The 14,217-nt window shown below is 37.9% G+C and overlaps 2 protein-coding genes across 2 annotated transcripts; one reads left to right on the top strand and one right to left on the bottom strand.

Annotated features, from left to right (window-relative positions):
- The first annotated feature begins 804 nt into the window (after positions 1-804).
- On the top strand, positions 805-5,011 carry LOC117996121 (apolipoprotein D-like). Its single transcript, XM_034984122.2, has 4 exons — positions 805-1,092; positions 3,409-3,539; positions 3,894-4,096; positions 4,380-5,011. The coding sequence occupies exons 1-4, from the start codon at positions 961-963 to the stop codon at positions 4,559-4,561; spliced, it is 648 nt and encodes a 215-aa protein (XP_034840013.1). The 5' UTR covers positions 805-960; the 3' UTR covers positions 4,562-5,011.
- Positions 5,012-5,441: 430 nt separating this feature from the next.
- On the bottom strand, positions 5,442-14,183 carry Josd (Josephin domain containing). Its single transcript, XM_034984118.2, has 4 exons — positions 13,931-14,183; positions 13,302-13,474; positions 11,246-11,426; positions 5,442-10,768 (listed from the first exon to the last, which is right to left on the bottom strand). Exons 1-4 carry the CDS (start codon positions 14,009-14,011, stop codon positions 10,502-10,504), a joined length of 702 nt encoding a protein of 233 aa, XP_034840009.1. The 5' UTR covers positions 14,012-14,183; the 3' UTR covers positions 5,442-10,501.
- Positions 14,184-14,217: the final 34 nt, after the last annotated feature.

The following is a 14,217-nucleotide window of genomic DNA, read 5'->3' as shown; positions in this document are numbered from 1 at the left end:
AGATTTTTTCTCTGTCATTTGTATGGGATGACGTAACAGTCAGTGCGCTATTCTACCTTCTTTGTATAGATAGAGACTAGAGTATAATATCTTCTCGCTTTCTTCGGCTTCGGGTATGTAGTTACTAAGTAGTAAGTTAGTATGAGTTCACGTAGACATTGTATAACGGCGACTTGTGCAGCGTCACTCGCTGGCCGTTTATGTAGATTCACACACACGTGTTTGTGGAGACTCGACTCAAAAGATACGATACGACATTTTATTTTGTAAATCGCACCTATACCACAGAATATATAATAGTACATATAGGTACTTAGTTTTCATCACGAAAGCTGGTACAGTACGCGGCCAAAAGTAATGTACATCGGCCTTTAGAATGACATTTCGGCTTTGTAGAGGGGGATTCCAACATCAATGTTGTAAAGCGTTGTCTCTGTTACTCATACTAATATGACGTTTTGTCGGTCTCAACGACAGAGAGAGTGCTCTACAAATCTGCTATCTCCTTCTAAAGGTCTCATTCATAGGTAAACTACATTTATTCACCCCTTAAAACTAAAATTTTCTCTAACTAATACTTTCTTAAAATCTAACTAGTCTAATCTAACAACCTTAAAAACTATTATACCTACATGACTTATAAATTTACTATTTATACATGAATAACTTATGACTACTTCCATAGCCAACGTTTACGGTTCAGCGTGAGAGTGGAGTCGTTACTTTTTCGTAGCGTAAACGTCGTCGTCGTCTACCGTAAACCGTTTTCGGGTCAAATAATTAATTTGAATAATCGATTAAATCGAACGGAATTTGTCAGTGTGAAGAGTGGCAGCGTCGGTGAAACTGCGCACACCCAAACTCAAATCCAAACTCTTGCACTGTTTACAAAACAACCGACAGGGTGCGCTGCAAAAAACAACCTTATTAGTTTGGAATTAAATTCGACAGTGCAATGTCATGGGCGACTTCCGTGTGATGGGAGCCAGCCAGCATTTCATACTGTTGTGCACAATGTTCAGGGTTGTGATTAATACCGGATTAGGGAGATGCCCAATCTACCCACAGCTCCCGGATTACGATATCAGACGTGTAAGTACCCTACTTGATTTTTTAACTGACTTCCAAAAATGAGGTGGTTCTCAATTCGGCCCATTTTTTTAATGTACCTAGGTACATTGATTTTTTGAGCTTTCTGGACCGATTTGCAAAATTTGTTTTTTAATCAACAGAGGAAGTTTCCGTGGTGATCCCATAAAATATTTCTGGATCTACCTCCTTAATCCTGATGCTTACTGCCTATCCTACTTTTCGCTGGGAAATGCGTTTACGCATCCCCTCCTCCTGGAAGGCAGCCAGCTAAGGCTAAGGGACTCTCCGGCCGAGAGGCGACCGGAATACCCACTAAAACCCAGCGGCACTCCTGCGCGTCGCCTGGTGACTAGGTCACGGGAACTCCGAAGCATACCACCGCAACCTAGTCAGCGACATCCGCCGAGGCGGACCCTCCACCGGGGACCCGTTCACGAGGTCCTAGGCGCACCGACCTCAACAGCTGTTGACGAATACGTGCGCCTCCCGACCCGGGGACCCATAACGGGCGAGAACTGCACACTCCGCGCACGTCCCGTCCTCCGCTTCGTCCACTGTGCCCTCTGCTAGTCAGAACCACGCGGAGAAACCTCCCCCCTGCCAGGTCATTATTAGCCATGGCTAACAATATCCCCGAAGAGAGATTATTAGCCATGTTACCGGGGTGCACCGGTCCGAATACTGCTCTTCCCCTCGGATGCCCGATGCATCCAAAAGAGAACAGCAGAACCCAGACCACTGGGCGGTTACCTGGCTGGCACCCCGTAAATATAGCATACTGTTAAAATATAGGTACCAAGCGACAGAAACCCAATTTTACTTATTTATTTATATTTATTTTATTTCCACAAAAAAAGAAAAAACACTTACAATATTGGTTTCTTCGTGCTCGTAAGCACTTGCTTATTTGCCTAAGTAGCTTGCGTAAGTTACTATAACATTTCAGCGTTTATTAAGACGATCGTAGGAAGTCGGGTTTAGTTTTCAACTTTATCTTGTAATATCTACCTACCTAATAAAATACTATCGTTAACAAGATAAAATTGAAAACTAAACCCGACTACCTACGATCGTCTTAATAAACGCTGAAATGTTACAGTAAAATTGGGTGATAAAATAACCCTTCCTTTTGGCTTTGGCTATAGTCGGGTAACAATAAATTCAGACATTAATTCTCAACAATCGATAAAAACTAAAAGATAAGGAGTCATTTCGAAAACTACTAAATTCAAGTGCCCACCTATTTACACCTATTGCATTTTTCATCGACGATCATAGAATGACGACCTTAACCCTTTGGCATACTCGGTGGTTGGTGGTTTCGTATAATTAACATTGTAATACTGTTTACGAACTATTGAGTCACTACTCACTTGCTAAGTATAACGAATTTATTTTATGACATGTATTTCGATCCTGAAGAATAATATCAGTAAAATATTACCTGCGTACCTACCTAATACCATAAAAAAATTCAAATCGGTCCTGAAACCTCGAAAAAATCAGTGTACATACATAAAAAAACCGGCCAAGTGCCAGTCAGGCTCGCGCAACGAGGGTTCTGTACTACAGTCGTATTTTTTCGACATTTTGCACGATCTCTCAAAAACTACGATGCATAAAAATAAATAAAAATCTGTTTTAGAATGCACAGGTGACGACCTTTCATTTATGATACCCCACTTGATATAGTTATCTTACTTCGAAAATGAAAATACTTCATGACCACAATTTAATTTTTTTTGTTTGATGTAACCACAAATTCAGTGTTTTCAGATTTTCCCCCGAATATCCGCTATAGGACCTACCTACCTGCCAAATTTCATGATTCTAGGTCAACGGGAAGTACCTACCTTTTAGGTTTCTTGACAGACCGACAGACAGACAACAAAGTGATCCTATAACGGTTCCGTTTTTCCTTTTGAGGTACGGAACTCTAAAAAGAGTCTGACTCGCACTTGGCCGGTTTTTTTACCATTTTGATACGGAACCCCAATGATTTCTACCATAATAATCACATCACATCATCATTGATCTCTATGAGATTTGTTAGCCCAGTTTTCGAGAGGCAAAAAAAAAACAAATAGGTAGTGTTGTGATTACCACGGGGTAATACGTTAGTACTATTATATTATATTCTGTGGTAATGCTGCTGGCACCAACGACCATCGGCTATGCCATGGTCTGCCTACTGTTACTTCAGCTTGCCAATCCTCGCTCAATTAATCCAAGCTACATAATCATAATCATTTATTTATTTTGCTCAGATATCAGATATACATTTCGTAACGTTTCCTGGGTGTTGCTTATCCTCAGATGACGGGCACGTGGTACGAAGTGGAGCGCTCGTTCCACCTGATGGAGATAGCCGCGAGCTGCACGGAACTAGACGTGCTGCTCAACGATCGAGGATATATGGTCATCACCGTCAACACTGTCAACAGATGGTGAGTGTTCCACTAACGAGTATTTACTTTTACAGTTTACGCACCTACAAAGAATTTTGAATATTGTATACTAGCTGAGACCCGTGACTTCGTCTGCGTGGAATTGGGTTTTTTAAAAATCCCGTGGTAACCCTTTGATTTTCCGGTATAAAAAGTAGCCTATGTCTCTCTCCAGGTCTTAATATATACCCATGCAAGAAATCACGTCAATCCGTTGCACGGTTGCGACGTGATTGAAGGACAAAGCGACAAACTTTCGCATTTATAATAAGGGTACTGATTAAATTCCCTCACCAATGAGGACAATTAGGTAGATACGGAGATCTTTTAAGCAAAGCGTACCCTACTTTGCAGGACAGGCAGCCACGGCACGAGCCACGGGCTCGGCATCCCGAGCCACGAGGGCTCGTCCTCGTTCCGCTACAAGCTCAACAACCGCATGCCGTACATCATCGGGCGCCTGCTGCCCGGCGCCGGCCAGTACAACGTGCTGTTCACCGACTACGACAACTTCGCTATACTGTGGTCCTGCACCAACTTCAATGTCGCACATTCCGGTACGTTATTTCTTTGGTTTACCTATAGTCCACGACAGGTTGAGATGGCAATCTGGGTATGAGGCGGGGGGGCGCCCCGCACACCCGCATTCGCCCGCACCGGGTTAGCGCGGGGGCTGTGCGAAAATTTCATGATTCTAGATCAACGGGAAGATAGCTTATATAGGGTCACCTAACCTATAGGTTTTCTTGACATATGGACAGACAAACAGACAACAAAGTGATCCTATAAGGGTTCCTTTTGAGGTACGGAACCCTAAAAAGTACATGTTTTTGGTTGCAGATCGCATGTGGGTGCTGGGGCGGGAGCGCGACATGGAGGCGGCGCTGCGCGCGCAGGTGTACGGCATCCTGCAGGAGCTGCACCTGGACCCCGACCGCCTCATCCTGGCCAAGAACCACAACTGCAGCGTCACCGACACCGAGCTCTACTCGCAGCTCGAACAAACGACTGAAATAAACTAACTTTTTATTTATTAAACCGACTATCTCATTACTAAAGTCCAGTTGCATGACAGGCGCTTAGGTTAAATACTTACCCATGCGCATTAACATGGCACCCGGCCCGAAAACAACCCTATCTTGTTTTCTCTATCTTTGTGCCCTAATTTCATCCAGATCCGTTCAGCCGTTTTGTGGTGTGATTGAGTAACAAATATCCATCCATCCACATAACAATAAAATACCTATACCTATATATATTTTTTGCATTCATAAACTTCATTTGCCATGTTAATTCGCACGAATTATAAATCTGAAATCTTACCGAGTACGTTCTGAAATCTTACCGAGTAAGTAGTGGCGCATGCACTAAGTCACCTGAGTAGGTACACAAACAATGTGTGAACGGTTCTCAGTGTATGCGCCACTACGCATTCGGTAAGATGTATCTCGAAACGTGCTTTGTTTTTGTTTGTTTTTTTTATTAAAAAAATAACCAACTGTGATAGCCTATTGATTAAAACTTCAGTCTCCTATGCATGTCAACTCATGACTCGATCCCAGGCACGCACCTCGTAACATTATGTGCGTTTTAAGCAATTAAATATCACTTGCTTTAACGGTGAAGGTAATCATCGTCAGAAACAGGTACTGCATGCCTGAGTGTTATCCATAAGTTGATGATCCTTCCAAGGTACCGAAACCCTCGGTTCGCGAGTACGACTCGCACTTGGCCGGTTTTTTATTTTGATATTCATGTCAAAGTAACCTCTACCTTTGACTTGAATATCAAATAAAAAGTGTACTTAGATCAGTAGTGTTGTTTTTGTTAAAACTGTTTCAATAGAGATAACTATAAGTTTTACTTAAATTACGTCATAATAAAAGTCTTTCACACTATGTATTTTTGGAAAAATATCATTTATTTACAACAATACGAGTACCTAGAGTAAAAGATACAAGACTCCAAATAACTTCTTACTCTGATAAATACCGAATAAGTAAATTATCGCGTCAATTTTTTTTTGCGATACGCCCGCACGATTAAAGAAAATTTTTGTAAAATTATGTACTGTACTGTATATTACAACAATTATTATAAATAACAAAATTAAAGAAAATGAAACTCAAAGAAGCTTTTAATACGCGTATACATTTTAGAATTATAGTACTTTTGAAAAATAAATATATAATTAAAATAAGAAAATATATGAATAAATCTAACAAAAAAATAATATGTGGGCTAAAAACTGACAATAGATTTCGGCGTACCGCGAATAAAAATTACGAAATATATAGGTACCAATATAAAATACAACTGCCTATGTATAAACAATACAGGCACAATTTTTATTGAATTTCGCTCACAATTTACAAATAAATCACTTAACCACGATAAATTAGAGACACATAAGTTATTGCTAGGTACTTCTATTCTGCACCCTCAACTCTGCATTATAAAGGCTGCTTTACGCTAGAGCAACAACATGCGACAATGCGGCATGCTACAACATCGTGTCATAGAATTGGAATATTAAATAAAACACGAATTTCTAACACCCGTATTCGGTATTCTCAATCATTACTATGAGATCTCACAGTGCGCTCGAACCATCGATGGCTCGAACATATAGTGTGATTTCCGCCAATCAGATTATTGAAAAATGTAACAGTAACTAAAGTACGTAACTAAGTAATATTAACAGTTATCTGATTGGTGGAACCTACACTGTGCGTTGGTGCGCATTGTGAGACCTGAGACCTCATAGTAATGTTTAAGAATACGGGTGTTAATTTTGTGATGTATACTTTACTTGCTTATCTATAACAAACGGAAGTGAAAATGTATGGAATGGCATAATCACGTGAAAAACAATAGGCTATTATATTTAAACGAGTAGGGGGAATATTTGGGTTTTGGTAAGCTCTTAAAAGTTTTATGTCGGAAAATGGAAACTAAGACTTATTTAACAAAGTTTGTGCTCTTCAAGATTATAAGACAGTCGCAGTTAATCTATGTAGGTAAGTTAGAGCACACTATTATACATTTTGGTTAGTATTTGGCGTTATACGTTTATTGTGTATACAAATCTATTTGTTCCTAACATTTATATACATACAGGTGTTTTGTCGAAGTTTCAAAAGCAATAGGTAGTTTTAAATAAAAACTGCCCTTACAGGTTAGCCCGCTACCATCTTAGACTGCATCGTCACTTACCACCAGGTGAGATTGCAGTCAAGGTCTAACTTATATCTGAATAAAATAAAAAACAAACATATGAAAAAGTCTGCTATTTTTGATATGTATTTCAAATTAATTAGTTCTTGAAGTTTAGGTGAAATCAAAAATCATAAAAAATTGTTTAAAACGCAATATCCATAAAAAAGGCTTTTCAGCCAAATACTGTATTGAAAATATTAATTCATTAAATATTTTTAAGTATATTTAACGACCCATTAAAAATATATACTAAAGTTTTACTTGCGTAGGCGCGAATTAGCGAGTAGTTTTTTTAAAAACAAATCTATTTAGCAAAATCATCGATAGGTATCGATAAAACACCCGTATATAAAACTTCATACATAAATATATAAATATTTGTTTATTATGTTCAAATTTATTATTACTAGAGATATTGGTATTAATTTAGTAAAAGTCTATTTATTTATTAGAAATACAAAAACCAGTCGCTTACACATCTAATTTATCGTTAGGCCGATATTAGTGCTAACTGCAGAATCGGTCGCACACAGATCTAAACTAAATTGACAGATCTAGTTAGAACAATTTGAATCCAAGCTAATAAACAATTTCAATATTTTTGATTTGTTATTAAAGTCATTTCAAATGAAAGTATCTACTTAAGAGAAGTGCATTCCGAGCGCGCTCCATACACACGAACTTATTTCTGTTTGTACCTAAATCTGACAATTTCGGTAAAAACACCTAGTTTCAGAGTTACATGGGCTCAAAGATTTACATACAAATCTTTGTAACTTTGAAACAAAGCTAGTGTAACTTTGAAGCTACAGACACTGATATTAGTTTCTAAATCTAATTGATATTACTTCACCCCTAGTTTTAGTAGATAAAAGATAAATAAAAGATATTGCACAACTTTAACTTGGCCAATTAAGTCTAAATTCTTAGGTACAACCGATTCAACACCATTGCTGCTTCGAACGAGAGGCATGGACGCGTCAACGAGATAATTTAAAACAAATTAGTAAATACTTCAAACTCAACAACGTAAATATACATACTAAATGCAACTTTACCAACAAAATAAAAACAAAATCTAACAAGAAACATATAACTTACAAATTAATACATAACGTTCACAAATAAGTACATAAAAACAATGCAAAAGTATAACTCATTTTATTATAATATATTGATTGGCGCTTTTAATAAAAATATTTAAAGTTCTTTGAAACGTAAAAATAAAGCGATATAAAACCCCGTTTTCACGGCATTATCTTGTCAATGTTTTTGCAGAATAAATCCTTCCAAATACGTAGTGACATATACACACTGTTAAAATAGTGTGGTTAGTTTATTTTACAGTAAAAACAACGTGCTGATGATTATGAAGCTTATTTCGTGGTTTAACGACATAATATTTTAATACCGATAATAACCGTGGTACATACCACGATTAATTTGATGGTTTTATTTGTTAACATTTGACCCAATTGTACGACCCGCGCAATTGGGTCGAAATATCGACAAATAATACTATTAATTGTGGTATGTACCCGTAATCTGCATTAAAACGTGTGTACGGTTCTATACTCAATGCATGCGCCACTACGTATTTGGTAAGATTTGCGTTGCAAATGCCATGTTGACGAGGTCTAACAAGGACCTAATTCAATATTATGTTTATGTCCTTTTAAATCTGATCATGATCCGAAGAGATGTATTGAGCAACACAGTAGGTTTAGGTACCTACTTAGTTACTGGGCTGCACCAGAAGAAGGGTAATTCTCCCGTGCTTTTTCTAAAAAGTGGCTAAAGTAGTTTGTAAGTTAACGCACAAAAACACGGGTTTTTTTAGAAAAACAGGTGTTTCTTAAATTTGCTATGCAAGATAAAATTAAAAACTAGTTATCTTGATACCTTGTTAAAGAGGTATTTTTAAATCATTGTGATGCTTCTTGGAAAAAATCCGTTTGCGAAATAATGACCGGCAAAGTTTTTAGCAAACAGCGTGGTTACGGAACCCTTTTGCGTCTTCTGGCATGCAGTTGGTCAGTATTCACTTTAATATGTACTTGCTGATGCCCGCGACTTCGCGACATTCGCGTGGAATTAGGTTTTTTAAAAATCCCGTGAGAACTCTTTGATTTTCCGGGATAAAAAGTCCTATGTGTAGGTCTTTATCTATACATACCGCGAACTCGCCATCCTCACATAAACTTCTAGTTTCCAGAGGATGGCGGTCTGTGTATTTTAATATACTTAACTGAATATTCTGTGAACAATAAATTTCAAAAAAAAGTTTTTTTTTTAAATTTACTAATGCTTACAGATTTTCTACTGTACCTACTAAATTTTCAAAGAAGTCAAATAAAATCGCAATCATTTTAATAATTGTAAATTGTAATTGCTCAATAGATCCCAGATCATGAGCTCAAAGATTATATTATTGTTTTTAGTATTATGAACAGCATTTTATTAATCCCTAAAATCGAACACTATTCGTAAAGAAATTTCAACTTCGATATTAGAAAGTGACAGTCCAAATCTTATATCTAGTTTACATTATGATGATTTATATTATTAATAATAACTATATCCATTATCTTGCTGCACTGAAATTCCGAGACGAGAGGTAGGGGATAACATGGCACAACCCTGTTTATGGTGTTTAGGAATAAATATATTTTAATAAATACTGGTAGATGCATTTGACGATTCAAAATTACCTACTTGTTAAAGTTTTTTTTTTAGTAAAAAAAATTTTTCTGTTCTAATCTATTCTAAAATTATCGGTGCAGCCCGCGGCTGCATTTGCTGGAAATTGGGATCCATTTATTTTACTCTGGACATTAATTATATTATACTTTCGACAATAATTGTAAGGCTTTATTATCATGCACGTGAAGATTTTTTGGCTAAATTTTTGTTTGTAGGAGAATACAAAAAGTTTCTTTTTATATTCTCTTACATTGTGTACAATTTGTATTTGGTATTTTTAATATCTTGCCTTTTTTCTTAAGTTCACAAGCGTGCCATCTTGTCCCTTACTTACCCTTTCCTCTGTTTTGACACCTGAAGATGCAACAAGATACTTCTTAAATCAATCAGTCACTCAACACACGACAGTCACACCACTGAACACATAGAGAATTGCCGCACGGATCAAGTTTAATGACTAAACACACCAAAAGCATTTATTTATGAGAATCAACGATATTATAGCATAGACATGTTACATTCCCTTTATAAATGCGTATAAAATTCGTGCTCGATGATGACTAAGACAGGAGATACAAAACGCACGAGAGTGGAAGAGAGGTAAAAGTGTGACCCAAGTATTATAGTTTTAAGTCTTCACTTTAGATAGATATGTTTGTGATGTATTAGTATTGTACTCTATAGATGCTTTTGGAGTATCTAGTCGTTTTACTGTATAAGGCACAACGCCCACCTACAGAATGAAGTGGAGCCAAAGCGCAGCATCTTTTTGATAACTCATTTCAGCAAACTCGGCTTTGAGTCTCTTCCATGTTTCGTTTCATTACACCAATTTCTACATATTATTATAATATCGAAATTAAATAAAGTTTTGTGATTAAATCTCAAACTAACTGTAACATTTTTACGAACATCTAACTCACTGTATTCATAAATAAATGACTTTGAAGTTGAGTTAAGACTGTGTTGTGGGCTTCACTCCCATCTGTGGGTGGGCGTTGCATCTAAAATCGTAACACAAGTTTTTATAAAAAATCCACTTAAAAGTCGTCCCTATTAACACAGTTCCTCACTTCATTCAACCTCAAGCACTCTGCATCACGACTACTATAGTCGCAAGTAGGGCTGGAGTCAGGGCTATCACACTGAGGAGCAGAGTCCTTGTGGTTGGGGAGCTCATGTCCTCTGTTGTTCAGGAACTGGTTCATCCATAGTTGTTTCTCCTCCACTTCGCGGCTCACAACCACAAAAAGTTCCTTCTCTTTGCTATCTAGCTGCTCTTTTAAATACGCTATTAGATCACTACTCTGAAAAGACAGAGACAGAAAGATAGAGGCTCGAGTGCCGGCTCTAATCGCTGTCGTCCTATAGATTTTGAGTAATCAAAAGCAGGCGAGAAAGAGGCGATCTAATTGAAACTTACAAAATACTAAATAATTATTATAATGTCCCACATTTTGAGAGCATGTTTCCAAGAAGGAGCAAACCTAGATTTAGGGGACATGATATGAAGCTACAATATCAATTGCCATCGTCAAATCCATTAAAACACTTTCTGACCAACAGAGTTGTTCACATATGGAATAAATTGCCTAAGGATGTGGTTAAGTTCTGTTAATCAGTTCAAGAATAGATTGGACAAACATTTGGAAAACTCGAAGCACTACTACTCACATATAGACGCATCAGCGAAAGCTGCTTAGTCTATTAAAAATAATAATAGTTTTTCCAAACTCTACTAACAACGCAGTGCTCGATTTTATACTATTGAAAAACAAACATACCCTTCCTATTAACTGCGGGGCATCTAACTTGGAGTCCAGATTGTAGAAGTTCCCCTGTATCTGTCGGATGGTGATCCAGTGTCGGCGCCGCAGCGGCAGCATCACAAACCCCAGCTTGTAGTCCGATGGCACGTTCAGGATGAACCCACAGATGTTGGACAGATCTAAGCATCCAGGATCTCTGTAAAGACATATTTCATCATCATCATGATCAACCCATCGCCGGCTCACTACAGAGCACGGGTCTCCTCTCAGAGTAAGGGTATTGGCCATAGTCTACCACGCTGGCCATGTGCAGATTAGTAGACTTCACACACCTTTGAGAACATTATGGAGAACTCTCAGGCATGCAGGTTTCCTCACGATGTTTTCCTTCACCGTTAAACAAGTGACATTTAATAACTTAAAATCCACATCGCTCCGAAAAATTAGAGGTGCGTACCCGGGATTGAATCCCCGACCTCCAATTAGAAGGTGGACGTCCTATCCACTAGGCGATCACAGCTTCATTGACAAGACATAATTACTATTAACTAATCCAAGGATCCATATGGCGTTACTGGCAACACGCACTGCTCGTAGATTCAGCGGCTGACCTCTTTCTCGATATTGGACCTACCTAATCCTTATCAGTTGGAGTATGCCCGACTAGTTTCGAACCTGTCCAGGGTCCTTTTTCAATGGGCCTTCGCTCGGTACGCAGCGCCAAGGAGATAAACGTGAGTTGACCGTCATACAATTATTATATTTATAACTAGATGATGCCCGCGACTTGTTTGTGTGGATTTAGGTTTTTGAAATTCCTGTGGGAACCCTTTAATTTTCCACAATAAAAAGTAGCCTATGTCCTTCCTGAGATGTAAGCTAACTCTGTACTAAATGTCATCAAAATTGGTTGAACTGTTGGGCCATGAAAAGATAGACAGACACGTGAGTTGACCGTCATACAATTATTATATTTATAACTAGATGATGCTCGCGACTTGTCTGTGTGGATTTAGGTGTTTGAAATTCCTGTGGGAACCCTTTAATTTTCCACAATAAAAAGTAGCCTATGTCCTAACTCTGTACTAATCGTCATCAAAATTGGTTGAACTGTTGGGCCATGAAAAGACAGACAGACACACTTTCGCATTTATAATATTAGTATGGATGCCTATGCAAAAAATGATGTGAATCTGTAGCTCAGTTGTGGCATGATTGAAGGACAAATGCTTGTAAAATAACATGCTGACACTCTGGAACTGTTTCTTTTCCCAGGATGCCTATGATGATGATGATGGTAGCCTATGTCACTCTACAGGTCCTCAACTATACCCACACAAAAAAACCACAGCACTTCGTAGCTCTGCTGTGAAGTGATTGAACGATAAACCAACAAACAAACACACTTTCGCATTAATAATATCACAGTCTGAAATCTGGATTAATAGATCTTTTAAAGACTCCTCTATCCTAAAGTTGGCTGACGGAGATTGGTAATGTAGCATTAAGGGCAAAGCAGCCTATGTCACTCTGCAGGTCTTTAAATACATCAATCAAAAAATCAATCAATCTGTTGTTATATTATAGCATCATTTTAAGGCAAGTTCACAAATAAAAACTCTTTATCATTAACAGTAGGATTATTGTGTTTAGTTCAGAAATGGTTATACTAACATATTATACAGTAGAAACTCGATTATCCGGCCCTCGGTTATACGGATTTGCAATTATCCAGACTACCAACCGAAAATTGTTTGGCCAAGTGCAAGTCAGACTCGCGCACCGAGGGTTCTATACTCGTGTATTTTTTCCGCCACTTCGTACGATAAATCAAAAACTATTATGCATAAAAATCTGTTTTAGAATGTACAGGCAAACCCCTTTCATATGATATCCTACTTGGTATAGTTATCTTACTTTGAAAAATTGAAAATACTATTATAGTGAACTACATAATACGCACAAAACCCGCTTTTCTTCATACATTCGATTATTCGGATTTTCGATTATCCGAACCCCTGACAACAACAATTAGTCCGGTTAATCGAGTTTTTACTATACTATAACTTACTTCCTCTTGTCAAACCACACAGCTTCACATCCCTTCTTCTGAAGAGCGGCCATAATAACATTGATGTCATAGTTGCCCAGCCCCAGCATTGAGCGATGAGGGTTGATCCACACATTGGGGGACAGGCGGCTGCATATTGTATCCAGTTCAGACTTGGAAAATGTGTTACGAGTCTGGAAGTTCAAAATAAATTATTATAGCAGGTTGAATATGTATACAGTATTGCTAGTGAGGAATGTTAAAGGTTTGTTTTGCTGTTCAGTAAGTATGGTAATGGCAAAACAAGTAGTTCAATCTGAAGTTGCAACAGGGCAGTTTGCACTGGTCATAGGCATCGAATGCAAAGTTTTTTGTCTATACAGCCACAGTACATCTTGCTGCAACAGAGGTTTATCTGGAAATACATGCGTTTTTTTTCCATTTCTAGATTGTTTCTCATGTAATAACTTTTTAATAGCTTCTCAGAATCGAATTCACGCCGAAAATTACAGTCGAGATGTGATAATTAAATACTAATGACCGTGTCGAGCTGAATGTTTACTTTGACGAGACGCGGCAAATTTTCAGTCACGGTTACTTTTCACGTGATATGATCAACAAAGGCCTAACAAGACGAGGACGAAACTTACCTGGAATAGATTATTAAGCGCGTGTAAAGCGCATAGCTCCTTTACTTGCTTCTCATGGTATATTTGTGGCTTTGAACTCATCTCGATCACACAATCACCATGATTTGCACTTGTAAACAACTGTCATACACAGCTCTCAGCGAGCGTTTACTTAAACAAGGATTAGATTTCATACAAACAATTTAAAAAGTGTTTTTATTGTGGATTTGTTTAAAAATTAATAAAATCGCATTTTTATCAATAATCGACTTGACAAATCACAGACACATCACAGACGAATAAACTAC

Source organism: Maniola hyperantus, chromosome 3 (assembly GCF_902806685.2).
Source record: "Maniola hyperantus chromosome 3, iAphHyp1.2, whole genome shotgun sequence".
Classification (NCBI taxonomy): Eukaryota; Metazoa; Arthropoda; class Insecta; order Lepidoptera; family Nymphalidae; genus Maniola; species Maniola hyperantus.
Note: the sequence above shows the minus strand (reverse complement) of the source record. Positions and strands in the feature narration are given on the sequence as shown.

Excerpts from the sequence above, each read along its gene's own strand:
- Josd (XM_034984118.2), bottom strand. The coding sequence starts at position 14,011 with ATGAGTTCAAAGCCACAAATATACCATGAGAAGCAAGTAAAGGAGCTA. Across the intron at positions 13,475-13,930 it reads CGCTTAATAATCTATTCCAG|ACTCGTAACACATTTTCCAA; the intron begins GTAAGTTTCGTC and ends TTGAACTTCCAG. Across the intron at positions 10,769-11,245 it reads CCCCGCAGTTAATAGGAAGG|AGTAGTGATCTAATAGCGTA; the intron begins GTATGTTTGTTT and ends CTGTCTTTTCAG.
- LOC117996121 (XM_034984122.2), top strand. The coding sequence starts at position 961 with ATGGGCGACTTCCGTGTGATGGGAGCCAGCCAGCATTTCATACTGTTG. Across the intron at positions 3,540-3,893 it reads GTCAACACTGTCAACAGATG|GACAGGCAGCCACGGCACGA; the intron begins GTGAGTGTTCCA and ends CCTACTTTGCAG. Across the intron at positions 4,097-4,379 it reads CTTCAATGTCGCACATTCCG|ATCGCATGTGGGTGCTGGGG; the intron begins GTACGTTATTTC and ends TTTTGGTTGCAG.